This window comes from Oncorhynchus keta, unplaced genomic scaffold, assembly GCF_023373465.1.
Source record: "Oncorhynchus keta strain PuntledgeMale-10-30-2019 unplaced genomic scaffold, Oket_V2 Un_contig_3171_pilon_pilon, whole genome shotgun sequence".
Classification (NCBI taxonomy): Eukaryota; Metazoa; Chordata; class Actinopteri; order Salmoniformes; family Salmonidae; genus Oncorhynchus; species Oncorhynchus keta.
Genome location: NW_026287116.1, coordinates 77,501 through 91,245, shown reverse-complemented (window position 1 = coordinate 91,245; position 13,745 = coordinate 77,501). Strand labels below are relative to the sequence as shown.

General features: G+C 48.3%; 1 protein-coding gene across 1 annotated transcript in view; it reads left to right on the top strand.

Moving 5' to 3' along the window:
- Positions 1 to 4,793: 4,793 nt before the first annotated feature.
- The window catches only part of LOC127923749 (protein kinase C beta type-like), a gene marked incomplete at its 3' end in the record, with an annotated part of 86,305 nt that continues 77,353 nt past the window's right edge, over positions 4,794 to 13,745 (top strand). The window contains exons 1-2 of the mRNA XM_052507810.1: positions 4,794 to 5,346; positions 8,667 to 8,698. Of these exons, the coding sequence (XP_052363770.1) occupies positions 5,144 to 5,346; positions 8,667 to 8,698 (235 nt within the window). The remainder of the gene's footprint in view (positions 5,347 to 8,666; positions 8,699 to 13,745) is intronic.

Sequence of the window (13,745 nt, the reverse complement as noted above, 5' to 3'; positions counted from 1 at the left end):
ACACCTGTTGTATTCAGCATTTCACTGTAAGGTCTACTACACCTGTTGTATTCAGCATTTCACTGTAAGGTCTACTACACCTGTTGTTGTCAGAATTTCACTGTAAGGTCTACTACACCTGTTGTATTCAGCATTCCACTGTGAGGTCTACTACACCTGTTGTATTCAGCATTTCACTGTAAGGTCTACTACACCTGTTGTATTCGGAATTTCACTGTAAGGTCTACTACACCTGTTGTATTCAGCATTTCACTGTAAGGTCTACTACACCTGTTGTATTCAGCATTTCACTGTAAGGTCTACTACACATGTTGTATTCAACATTTCACTGTAAGGTCTACTACACCTGTTGTATTCAACATTTCACTGTACGGTCTACTACACCTGTTGTATTCGGCATTTCACTGTAAGGTGTACTACACCTGTTGTATTCAGAATTTCACTGTGAGGTCTACTACACCTGTTGTATTCAACATTTCCCTGTAAGGTCTACTACACCTGTTGTATTCAGCATTTCACTGTAAGTTCTACTACACCTGTTGTATTCAGCATTTCACTGTGAGGTCTACTACACCTGTTGTATTCAGCATTTCACTGTAAGGTCTACTACACCTGTTGTATTCAGCATTTCACTGTAAGGTCTACTACACCTGTTGTATTCGGAATTTCACTGTAAGGTCTACTACACCTGTTGTATTGAGCATTTCACTGTGAGGTCTACTACATCTGTTGTATTCAGCATTTCACTGTGAGGTCTACTACACCTGTTGTATTCAACATTTCCCTGTAAGGTCTACTACACCTGTTGTTGTCAGAATTTCACTGTAAGGTCTACTACACCTGTTGTATTCAGCATTTTACTGTAAGGTCTACCTACACCTGTTGTATTCAGCATTTCACTGTAAGGTCTACTACACCTGTTGTATTCAGCATTTCACTGTAAGGTCTACTACACCTGTTGTATTCAGCATTTCACTGTAAGGTCTACTACACCTGTTGTATTCAGCATTTCACTGTAAGGTCTACTACACCTGTTGTATTCAGCATTTCACTGTAAGGTCTACTACACCTGTGGTATTCAGCATTTCACTGTGAGGTCTACTACACCTGTTGTATTCAGCATTTCACTGTAAGGTCTAAATGTAAATGTCTACTACACCTGTTGTATTCAGCATTTCACTGTAAGGTCTACTACACCTGTTGTATTCAGCATTTCACTGTAAGGTCTACTACACCTGTTGTATTCGGCATTTCACTGTAAGGTCTACTACACCTGTTGTATTCGGCATTTCACTGTAAGGTCTACTACACCTGTTGTATTCGGCATTTCACTGTAAGGTCTACTACACCTGTTGTATTCAGCATTTCACTGTAAGGTCTACTACACCTGTTGTATTCAGCATTTCACTGTAAGGTCTACTACACCTGTTGTATTCAGCATTTCACTGTAAGGTCTACTACACCTGTTGTATTCAGCATTTCACTGTAAGGTCTAAATGTAAATGTCTACTACACCTGTTGTATTCAGCATTTCACTGTAAGGTCTACTACACCTGTTGTATTCAGCATTTCACTGTAAGGTCTACTACACCTGTTGTATTCAGCATTTCACTGTAAGGTCTACTACACCTGTTGTATTCAACATTTCACTGTAAGGTCTACTACACCTGTTGTATTCAGCATTTCACTGTAAGGTCTACTACACCTGTTGTATTCGGCACACGTGACAAATAAACTTTCATTTGATAATATGATCCAAGGACATGTTTTCCTAGTGGTTTATCTCCTTGATGGTTCAGATCTGGAGAGAGGCCTCGATCTTTACCTACCAGGATCCACGTCACTCCCTTAGAGCTCTGTGACTTTACCCTCCTATTCCACTGTTCTATATTCTGGTGTTCTATCTATTCTACTGTTCTATATTCTGGTGTTCTATCTATTCCACAGTTCTATATTCTGGTGTTCTATCTATTCTACTGTTCTATATTCTGGTGTTCTATCTATTCTACTGTTCTATATTCTGGTGTTCTATCTATTCTACTGTTCTATATTCTGGTGTTCTATCTATTCTACCGTTCTATATTCTGGTGTTCTATCTATTCTACTGTTCTATATTCTGGTGTTCTATCTATTCTACTGTTCTATATTCTGGTGTTCTATCTATTCTACCGTTCTATATTCTGGTGTTCTATCTATTCTACTGTTCTATATTCTGGTGTTCTATCTATTCTACCGTTCTATATTCTGGTGTTCTATCTAATCTACTGTTCTATATTCTGGTGTTCTATCTATTCTACTGTTCTATATTCTGGTGTTCTATCTATTCTACTGTTCTATATTCTGGTGTTCTATCTATTCTACTGTTCTATATTCTGGTGTTCTATCTATTCTACCGTTCTATATTCTGGTGTTCTATCTATTCTACTGTTCTATATTCTGGTGTTCTATCTATTCTACTGTTCTATATTCTGGTGTTCTATCTATTCTACCGTTCTATATTCTGGTGTTCTATCTATTCTACTGTTCTATATTCTGGTGTTCTATCTATTCTACTGTTCTATATTCTGGTGTTCTATCTATTCTACCGTTCTATATTCTGGTGTTCTATCTATTCTACTGTTCTATATTCTGGTATTCTATCTATTCTACTGTTCTATATTCTGGTGTTCTATCTAATCTACTGTTCTATATTCTGGTGTTCTATCTATTCTACTGTTCTATATTCTGGTGTTCTATCTATTCTACTGTTCTATATTCTGGTGTTCTATCTAATCTACTGTTCTATATTCTGGTGTTCTATCTATTCTACTGTTCTATATTCTGGTATTCTATCTATTCTACTGTTCTATATTCTGGTGTTCTATCTATTCTACTGTTCTATATTCTGGTGTTCTATCTATTCTACTGTTCTATATTCTGGTGTTCTATCTAATCTACTGTTCTATATTCTGGTGTTCTATCTATTCTACTGTTCTATATTCTGGTGTTCTATCTATTCTACCGTTCTATATTCTGGTGTTCTATCTATTCTACTGTTCTATATTCTGGTGTTCTATCTATTCTACTGTTCTATATTCTGGTGTTCTATCTATTCTACTGTTCTATATTCTGGTATTCTATCTATTCTACTGTTCTATATTCTGGTGTTCTATCTATTCTACTGTTCTATATTCTGGTGTTCTATCTATTCTACCGTTCTATATTCTGGTGTTCTATCTATTCTACCGTTCTATATTCTGGTGTTCTATCTAATCTACTGTTCTATATTCTGGTGTTCTATCTATTCTACTGTTCTATATTCTGGTGTTCTATCTAATCTACTGTTCTATATTCTGGTGTTCTATCTATTCTACTGTTCTATATTCTGGTGTTCTATCTATTCTACTGTTCTATATTCTGGTGTTCTATCTAATCTACTGTTCTATATTCTGGTGTTCTATCTATTCTACTGTTCTATTCCATCATCTTCTACATTCTAGAGTTCCACCCACGTCCTTCTCTTTCTCACTGGCTGGTCAGGTGATCTTCAACAAGTGTCCAGGTTGTTTATCTCTCTGGGGATGTTTTAGACCTACATTCACTAACATTCACTAACATTCAATAACATTCACTAACATTCACTAACATTCACAAACATTCACTAACATTCACTAACATTCACTACCATTCACTACCATTCACTAACATTCAATAACATTCACTAACATTCAATAACATTCACTAACAATCACAAACATTCACTAACATTCACTAACAATCACAAACATTCACTAACATTCAATAACTTTCACTAACAATCAAACATTCACTAACAATCACAAACATTCACTAACATTCACAAACATTCACTAACAATCACAAACATTCACTAACATTCACTAACATTCACTAACAATCACAAACATTCACTAACATTCAATAACATTCACTAACAATCACAAACATTCACTAACATTCACTAACATTCAATAACATTCACTAACAATCACTAACATTCACTAACATTCACAAACATTCACTAACATACAATAACATACAATAACATTCACTAACATTTACAAACATTCACTAACATACACTAACAATCACAAACATTCACTGACATACAATAACATTCACAAACATTCAATAACATACAATAACATTCACAAACATTCACTAACATTCAATAACATTCACTAACATTCACTAACAATCACTAACATTCACTAACATTCACTAACATTCACTAACATACAATAACATTCAGTGACATTCACTAACATTCACTAACATACAATAACATTCACAAACAATCACAAACATTCACTAACATACAATAACATTCACAAACATTCACTAACAATCACAAACATTCACTGACATACAATAACATTCATTAACATTCAATAACATACAATAACATTCAGTAACATTCACTAACATACAATAACATTCACTAACATTCACTAACATTCACTAACATTCACTAACATACAATAACATTCACTAACATTCACTAACAATCACAAACATTCACTAACATTCACTAACATACACTAACATACAATAACATTCACTAACATCCACTAACATACAATAACATTCACTAACATACAATAACATTCACTAACATTCACTAAAATTCACTAACATTCAATAACATTCACTAACACACCCCTTCTCTCTTGTCAGTATCTCTGTCTCTCTCATGACCCTACTGTTCACCGAAATGTTTGCGACAAAAACAGTCCCTCTGTCTCTTCCTACACTCTCACACCGTGTACGGTGGAATTCGGAGTAGGTAAGGGGGAGGGGCCTTCATTGCCCCCTATCTCACGGTTCCAGCGTAACACTCTTCTTCCTGCAGACAACATACACACTGCACGAGGCGCTTCGCTCACACACCAGCAGCACGTCGCCACAGCTGTAGCAGCGCTGCTCAGTCTCCGGGGGCTGTGGGAGATCCGAGCGAACAGGGAAGCAGGGCCCACGGGGAGTCGGGGACCCAGCAGTGTGAGGCTTGGCAGGAGTCAGGACATTCACACCGAGCGAACACCGGGGGGAAACCGACACCGAGAGAGGAAGAAGGGAGGGAGGCACCTTCTGAAAAATACACACAACTCTCTCTTTCCTCCTAATTTCAAAACACTTCCGCGTTAAAATGGCTGACCGCGAGCAGGGCAGCAGCGACGGAGAGAGCTCGAGCACCGGGGGATCCGAGCGGCGGGAGAGCGGGGCCGCGAGAGGCTTCGCGCGCCAAGGAGCTCTGCGCCAGAAGAACGTGCACGAGGTCAAGGACCACAAGTTCATCGCGCGCTTCTTCAAGCAGCCCACGTTCTGCAGCCACTGCACGGACTTCATCTGGTTAGTGTGCGTGCGTGGGGGATGTGCGTGTGTGTGTGTGCGGCGCGTACAGGATACAGGTGATTCACTTGCTGCTGAATGACTTTAGCCAGGCAGAGAGAGACAGAGAGACGCATGAATTGCTAACAAGAGATATAAACCCTGCAGCCTCCAACAACCGAATGGGACATGGTTGTATAACCATTCATCCGCCATTGTTAGTGTCCTATATGTGGTCAGACCCACCAGAGACAGATAGTCTATCGACCATTCTACCGCATCACACACTGACTCCAGGTGGTTGGTGTGTGTGTGTGTGTGTGTGTGTGTGTGTCTCGGTCCATTCAAGGATGTTATGATCCTTGAATGGGGGGGGTCAGGTCGACTGGTGTTAGAGGGGGGTTCAGGTAGACTGGTGTTAGATGGGGGTTAGGTAGACTGGTGTTAGAGAGGGGGTTCAGGTAGACTGGTGTTAGAGGGGGGTTCAGGTAGACTGGTGTTAGAGGGGGGTTCAGGTAGACTGGTGTTAGAGGGGGTCAGGTAGACTGGTGTTAGAGAGGGGGTCAGGTAAAATGGTGTTAGAGGGGGTCAGGTAGACTGGTGTTAGAGAGGGGTCAGGTGGACTGGTGTTAGAGGGGGGCAGGTAGACTGGTGTTAGAGAGGGGGTCAGGTAGACTGGTGTTAGAGAGGGGGTCAGGTAGACTGGTGTTAGAGGGGGTCAGGTAGACTGGTGTTAGAGGGGGTCAGGTAGACTGGTGTTAGAGAGGGGGTCAGGTAGACTGGTGTTAGAGGGGGGCTCAGGTAGACTGGTGTTAGAGGGGGTCAGGTAGACTGGTGTTAGAGGGAGGGTCAGGTAGACTGGTGTTAGAGAGGGGGTCAGGTAGACTGGTGTTAGGGGGTTCAGGTAGACTGGTGTTAGAGGGGGGTTCAGGTAGACTGGTGTTAGATGGGGGTTAGGTAGACTGGTGTTAGAGAGGGGTCAGGTAGACTGGTGTTAGGGGGTTCAGGTAGACTGGTGTTAGAGGGGGGTCAGGTAGACTGGTGTTAGAGAGGGGTCAGGTAGACTGGTGTCAGAGGGGGGTTCAGGTAGACTGGTGTTAGAGGGGGTCAGGTAGACTGGTGTTAGAGAGGGGGTCAGGTAGACTGGTGTCAGAGGGGGGTTCAGGTAGACTGGTGTTAGAGGGGGGTTCAGGTAGACTGGTGTTAGAGGGAGGGTCAGGTAGACTGGTGTTAGAGAGGGGTCAGGTACACTGGTGTTAGAGAGGGGTCAGGTAGACTGGTGTTAGAGGGGGTCAGGTAGACTGGCTGTTAGAGGGGGGTGTCAGGTAGACTGGTGTTAGAGGGGGTGTCAGGTAGACTGGTGTTAGAGGGGGTCAGGTAGACTGGTGTTAGAGGGGGTCAGGTAGACTGGTGTTAGAGAGGGGGTCAGGTAGACTGGTGTTAGAGGGGGGCAGGTAGACTGGTGTTAGAGAGGGGTCAGTTAGACTGGTATTAGAGGGGAGGGGCTCAGGTAGACTGGTGTTAAGGGGGGTCAGGTGAACTGGTGTTAGAGGGGGTCAGGTAGACTGGTGTTATAGGGGGTCAGGTGGGACTGGTGTTAGAGGGCGGGAGGGTCAGGTAGACTGGTGGTTAGAGAGGGGGTCAGGTAGACTGGTGGTTAGAGAGGGGGGTCAGGTAGACTGGTGTTAGAGGGGAGTCAGGTAGACTGGTGTTAGAGAGGGGGTCAGGTAGACTGGTGTTAGAGAGGGGGTCAGGTAGACTGGTGTTAGAGGGGGGTCAGGTGGACTGGTGTCAGAGGGGGTTCAGGTAGACTGGTGTTATAGGGGGATCAGGTAGACTGGTGTTAGAGAGGGGGTCAGGTAGACTGGTGTTAGAGGGGGTCAGGTAGACTGGTGTTAGAGGGGGGTCAGGTAGACTGGTGTTAGAGGGGGTCAGGTAGACTGGTGTTAGAGGGGGGTCAGGTAGGCTGGTGTTAGAGAGGGGTCAGGTAGACTGGTATTAGGGGGGGCTCAGGTAGACTGGTGTTAAGGGGGGTAAGGTAGACTGGTGTTAGAGGGGGTCAGGTTGACTGGTGTTAGAGAGGGGTCAGGTGGACTGGTGTAAGATAGGGGGTCAGGTAGACTGGTGTTAGAGTGGGGGTCAGGTAGACTGGTGTTAGAGTGGGGGTCAGGTAGACTGGTGTTAGAGGGGGGTCAGGTGAACTGGTGTTAGAGGGGGTCAGGTAGACTGGTGTTAGAGGGGAGGTCATGTAGACTGGTGGTTAGGGGGTCAGGTGGACTGGTGTTAGAGGGGAGGTCATGTAGACTGGTGGTTAGGGGGGTCATGTTGACTGGTGGTTACAGGGGGTCAGGGAGACTGGTGGTTAGAGAGGGGGCCAGGGAGACTGGTGGTTAGAGGGGGTCAGGTAGACTGGTGGTTAGAGGGGGGGTCAGGGAGACTGGTGGTTAGGGGGTGGTTAGAGGGGGGTCAGGTAGACTGGTGGTTAGAGGGGGGTCAGGGAGACTGGTGGTTAGGGGGTCAGGTAGACTGGTGGTTAGAGGGGGGTCAGGTAGACTGGTGGTTAGAGAGGGGTCAGGGAGACTGGTGGTTAGAGAGGGGGGTCAGGGAGACTGGTGGTTAGGGGGTCAGGGAGACTGGTGGTTAGAGGGGGGGTCAGGTAGACTGGTGGTTAGAGGGGGTCAGGGAGACTGGTGGTTAGAGAGGGGGTCAGGGAGACTGGTGGTTAGAGGGGGGTCAGGGAGACTGGTGGTTAGAGAGGGGGTCAGGTAGACTGGTGGTTAGAGGGGGGGTCAGGTAGACTGGTGGTTAGAGGGGGGGTCAGGGAGACTGGTGGTTAGAGAGGGGGTCAGGTAGACTGGTGGTTAGAGAGGGGGTCAGGTAGACTGGTGGTTAGAGGGGGGGGGTCAGGTAGACTGGTGGTTAGAGGGGGGTCAGGTAGACTGGTGGTTAGAGAGGGGTCAGGTAAACTGGTGGTTAGAGGGGGAGTCAGGGAGACTGGTGTTAGAGAGGGGGTCAGGTAGACTGGTGGTTAGAGGGGGGTCAGGTAGACTGGTGGTTAGAGAGGGGTCAGGTAGACTGGTGGTTAGAGGGGGAGTCAGGTAGACTGGTGGTTAGAGGGGGGGGGTCAGGGAGACTGATGGTTAGAGAGGGAACACAGTGAACTGTGTTTTTGTCTGTTGTTTTGTCAGTAATGTGGATGTTCGGTGTGTTTGGACCCCCGGGAAGAGCAGCCAATGAGGATCCCTAATTAATACAATTCCAACGTTAGAAAGCCGTGTTGTAGTGAGGACATTCCTTCATCAGAGTCCATAATAAACCTCATGTTCCATTTCTCTTCACAGGGGCTTCGGGAAGCAAGGTTTCCAGTGTCAAGGTAGGACTTCCTGTTGGCCTACTATAGTAGTCTATATATAGGACTTCCTGTTGGTCTACTATAGTAGTATATATATAGGACTTCCTGTTGGCCTACTATAGTAGTATATATATAGGACTTCCTGTTGGCCTACTATAGTAGTCTATATATAGGACTTATCTACGGGCCTACTATAGTAGTCTATATATAGGACTTATCTACTGGCCTACTATAGTAGTCTATATATAGGACTTCCTGTTGGCCTACTATAGTAGTCTATATATAGGACTTATCTACGGGCCTACTATAGTAGTCTATATATAGGACTTATCTACGGGCCTACTATAGTAGTCTATATATAGGACTTATCTACGGGCCTACTATAGTAGTCTATATATAGGACTTATCTACTGGCCTACTATAGTAGTCTATATATAGGACTTCCTGTTGGCCTACTATAGTAGTCTATATATAGGACTTCCTGTTGGCCTACTATAGTAGTCTATATATAGGACTTCCTGTTGGCCTACTATAGTAGTATATATATAGGACTTCCTGTTGGCCTACTATAGTAGTCTATATATAGGACTTATCTACGGGCCTACTATAGTAGTCTATATATAGGACTTATCTACGGGCCTACTATAGTAGTCTATATATAGGACTTCCTGTTGGCCTACTATAGTAGTCTATATATAGGACTTCCTGTTGGCCTACTATAGTAGTCTATATATAGGACTTCCTGTTGGCCTACTATAGTAGTCTATATATAGGACTTATCTACGGGCCTACTATAGTAGTCTATATATAGGACTTCCTGTTGGCCTACTATAGTAGTCTATATATAGGACTTATCTACTGGCCTGTTGGCCTACTATAATAGTCTATATATAGGACTTCCTGTTGGCCTACTATAGTAGTCTATATATAGGACTTCCTGTTGGCCTACTATAGTAGTCTATATATAGGACTTATCTACGGGCCTGTTGGCCTACTATAGTGGTCTATATATAGGACTTCCTGTTGGACTACTATAGTAGTCTATATATAGGACTTCCTGTTGGCCTACTATAGTAGTCTATATATAGGACTTATCTACGGGCCTGTTGGCCTACTATAGTAGTCTATATATAGGACTTCCTGTTGGCCTACTATAGTAGTCTATATATAGGACTTATCTACGGGCCTGTTGGCCTACTATAGTAGTCTATATATAGGACTTATCTACGGGCCTACTATAGTAGTCTATATATAGGACTTATCTACGGGCCTGTTGGCCTACTATAGTAGTCTATATATAGGACTTATCTACTGGCCTATTGGCCTACTATAGTAGTCTATATATAGGACTTATCTATTGGCCTGTTGGCCTACTATAGTAGTATATATATAGGACTTCCTGTTGGCCTACTATAGTAGTCTATATATAGGACTTATCTACTGGCCTACTATAGTAGTCTATATATAGGACTTCCTGTTGGCCTACTATAGTAGTCTATATATAGGACTTATCTACTGGCCTGTTGGCCTACTATAATAGTCTATATATAGGACTTCCTGTTGGCCTACTATAGTAGTCTATATATAGGACTTCCTGTTGGCCTACTATAGTAGTCTATATATAGGACTTCCTGTTGGCCTACTATAGTAGTATATATATAGGACTTCCTGTTGGCCTACTATAGTAGTATATATATAGGACTTCCTGTTGGCCTACTATAGTAGTCTATATATAGGACTTATCTACGGGCCTACTATAGTAGTCTATATATAGGACTTCCTGTTGGCCTACTATAGTAGTCTATATATAGGACTTATCTACGGGCCTGTTGGCCTACTATAGTAGTCTATATATAGGACTTATCTACGGGCCTGTTGGCCTACTATAGTAGTCTATATATAGGACTTCCTGTTAGCCTACTATAGTAGTCTATATATAGGACTTATCTACGGGCCTGTTGGCCTACTATAGTAGTCTATATATAGGTTACTATAGCAGCCTATATGTTGTAGTAGGTTACTATGGCAGCCTATATATTGTAGTAGGTTACTATAGCAGCCTATATGTTGTAGTAGGTTACTATAGCAGCCTATATATTGTTGTAGTAGGTTACTATAGCAGCCTATATGTTGTAGTAGGTTACTATAGCAACCCATATGTTGTATTAGGTTCCGTTGTCACGGGGAGGAGATTCGGTTACAGGGGGAGGGGCAGCGGGGGTGTGTCCAGCTGTGATGTCACGCTGTGATTGATCCCAGTCATTATTTATAGCAGGGATGGGCAACTTTGATTTGGGTGGGGGTGAGGGCCTCTCATCATGATGGGTCTTTGATGTTGGTGGGGGTGGGGGTCTGCTCGTCGTGTTGGGGGTGGGGGGTCTGCTCATCGTGGTGGGGGTGGGGGTCTGCTCATCGTGGTGGGGGGGGGGTCTGCTCGTCGTGGTGGGGGTGGGGGTCTGCTCATCGTGGTGGGGGTCTGCTCGTCGTGGTGGGGGTGGGGGTCTGCTCATCGTGGTGGGGGTCTGCTCGTCGTGTTGGGGGTGGGGGTCTGCTCATCGTGTTGGGGGTGGGGGTCTGCTCGTCGTGTTGGGGGTGGGGGTCTGCTCAGTCGTGGTGGGGGTGGGGGTCTGCTCGTCGTGTTGGGGGTGGGGGTCTGCTCGTCGTGTTGGGGGTGGGGGTCTGCTCATCGTGGTGGGGGTGGGGGTCTGCTCGTCGTGGTGGGGGTGGGGGTCTGCTCATCGTGGTGGGGGTCTGCTCGTCGTGGTGGGGGTGGGGGTCTGCTCATCGTGGTGGGGGTCTGCTCGTGGTGGTGGGGGTGGGGGTCTGCTCATCGTGGTGGGGTCTGCTCGTCGTGTTGGGGGTGGGGGGGGGTCTGCTCGTCGTGTTGGGGGTGGGGGTCTGCTCATCGTGTTGGGGGTGGGGGTCTGCTCGTCGTGGTGGGGGTGGGGGTCTGCTCGTCGTGTTGGGGGTGGGGGTCTGCTCGTCGTGGTGGGGGTGGGGATCTGCTCATCGTGGTGGGGGTGGGGGTCTGCTCGTCGTGGTGGGGGTGGGGGTCTGCTCATCGTGGTGGGGGTCTGCTCGTCGTGGTGGGGGTGGGGGTCTGCTCGTCGTGTTGGGGGTGGGGATCTGCTCATCGTGGTGGGGGTGGGGGTCTGCTCGTCGTGGTGGGGGTGGGGGTCTGCTCATCGTGGTGGGGGTCTGCTCATCGTGGTGGGGGTGGGGGTCTGCTCGTCGTGTTGGGGGTAGGGGTCTGCTCATCGTGTTGGGGGTGGGGGTCTGCTCATCGTGGTGGGGGTGGGGTCTGCTCATCGTGGTGGGGGTGGGGGTCTGCTCGTCGTGTTGGGGGTGGGAGTCTGCTCGTCGTGTTGGGGGTGGGAGTCTGCTCATCGTGTTGGGGGTGGGGGTCTGCTCATCGTGTTGGGGGTGGGGGTCTGCTCATCGTGTTGGGGGTGGGAGTCTGCTCATCGTGGTGGGGGTGGGGGTCTGCTCTCGTCGTGTTGGGGGTGGGAGTCTGCTCGTCGTGTTGGGGGTGGGAGTCTGCTCATCGTGTTGGGGGTGGGGGTCTGCTCATAGTGGTGGGGGTGGGGGTTCTGCTCATCGTGGTGGGGGTGGGGGTCTGCTCATCGTGGTGGGGGTGGGGGTCTGCTCATCTATGTGGGGGTGGGGGTCTGCTCATCGTGGTGGGGGTGGGGGTCTGCTCGTCGTGTTGGGGGTGGGGGTCTGCTCATCATGGTGGGGGTCTGCTCATCGTGGTGGGGGGGTCTGCTCATCGTGGTGGGGGTGGGGGTCTGCTCATCGTGTTGGGGGTGGGGGTCTGCTCATCGTGGTGGGGGTCTGCTCATCGTGGTGGGGGTGGGGGTCTGCTCATCGTGGTGGGGGTGGGGGTCTGCTCATCGTGGTGGGGGTGCACATCGTGGTGGGGGGGGGGTGGGGGTCTGCTCATCGTGTTGGGGGTGGGGGTCTGCTCATCGTGGTGGGGGTCTGCTCATCGTGGTGGGGGTGGGGGTCTGCTCATCGTGGTGGGGGTGGGGGTCTGCTCATCGTGGTGGGGGTGGGGGGTCTGCTCATCGTGGTGGGGGTGGGGGTCTGCTCATCGTGGTGGGGGTCTGCTCATCGTGGTGGGGGTCTGTTTCTCGTCCTGGGGGTCTGCTCATCGTGGTGGGGGTGGGGGTCTGCTCATCGTGTTGGGGGTGGGGGTCTGCTCATCGTGGTGGGGGGGTCTGCTCATCGTGGTGGGGGTGGGGGTCTGCTCAGCGTGGTGGGGGTGGGGGTCTGCTCATCGTGGTGGGGGTGGGGTCTGCTCATCGTGGTGGGGGTGGGGGTCTGCTCATCGTGGGTGGGGTCTGCTCATCGTGGTGGGGGTGGGGGTCTGCTCATCGTGGTGGGGGTGGGGGGTCTGCTCATCGTGGGGGTTGGGGGTGGGGGTCTGCTCATCGTGGTGGGGGTCTGCTCATCGTGGTGGGGGTGGGGGTCTGCTCATCGTGGTGGGGGTGGGGGTCTGCTCGTCGTGGTGGGGGTGGGGGTCTGCTCATCGTGGTGGGGGTGGGGGTCTGCTCATCGTGGGGGTGGGGGGGGTGGGGGTCTGCTCATCGTGTTGGGGGTGGGGGTCTGCTCATCGTGGTGGGGGTCTGCTCATCGTGTTGGGGGTGGGGGTCTGCTCATCGTGGTGGGGGTCTGCTCATCGTGGTGGGGGTGGGGGGGGTCTGCTCATCGTGGTGGGGGTGGGGGTCTGCTCATCGTGGTGGGGGTGGGGGTCTGCTCATCGTGGTGGGGGTGGGGGTCTGCTCATCGTGGTGGGGGTCTGCTCATCGTGGTGGGGGTGGGGGTCTGCTCATCGTGGTGGGGGTGGGGGTCTGCTCATCGTGTTGGGGGTGGGGGGTCTGCTCATCGTGGTGGGGGTGGGGGTCTGCTCATCGTGGTGGGGGTGGGGGTCTGCTCATCGTGGTGGGGGTCTGCAACATGGGGGTCTGCTCATCGTGGTGGGGGTGGGGGTCTGCTCATCGTGGTGGGGGTGGGGGTCTGCTCATCGTGGTGGGGGGTCTGCTCATCGTGGTGGGGGTGGGGGGGG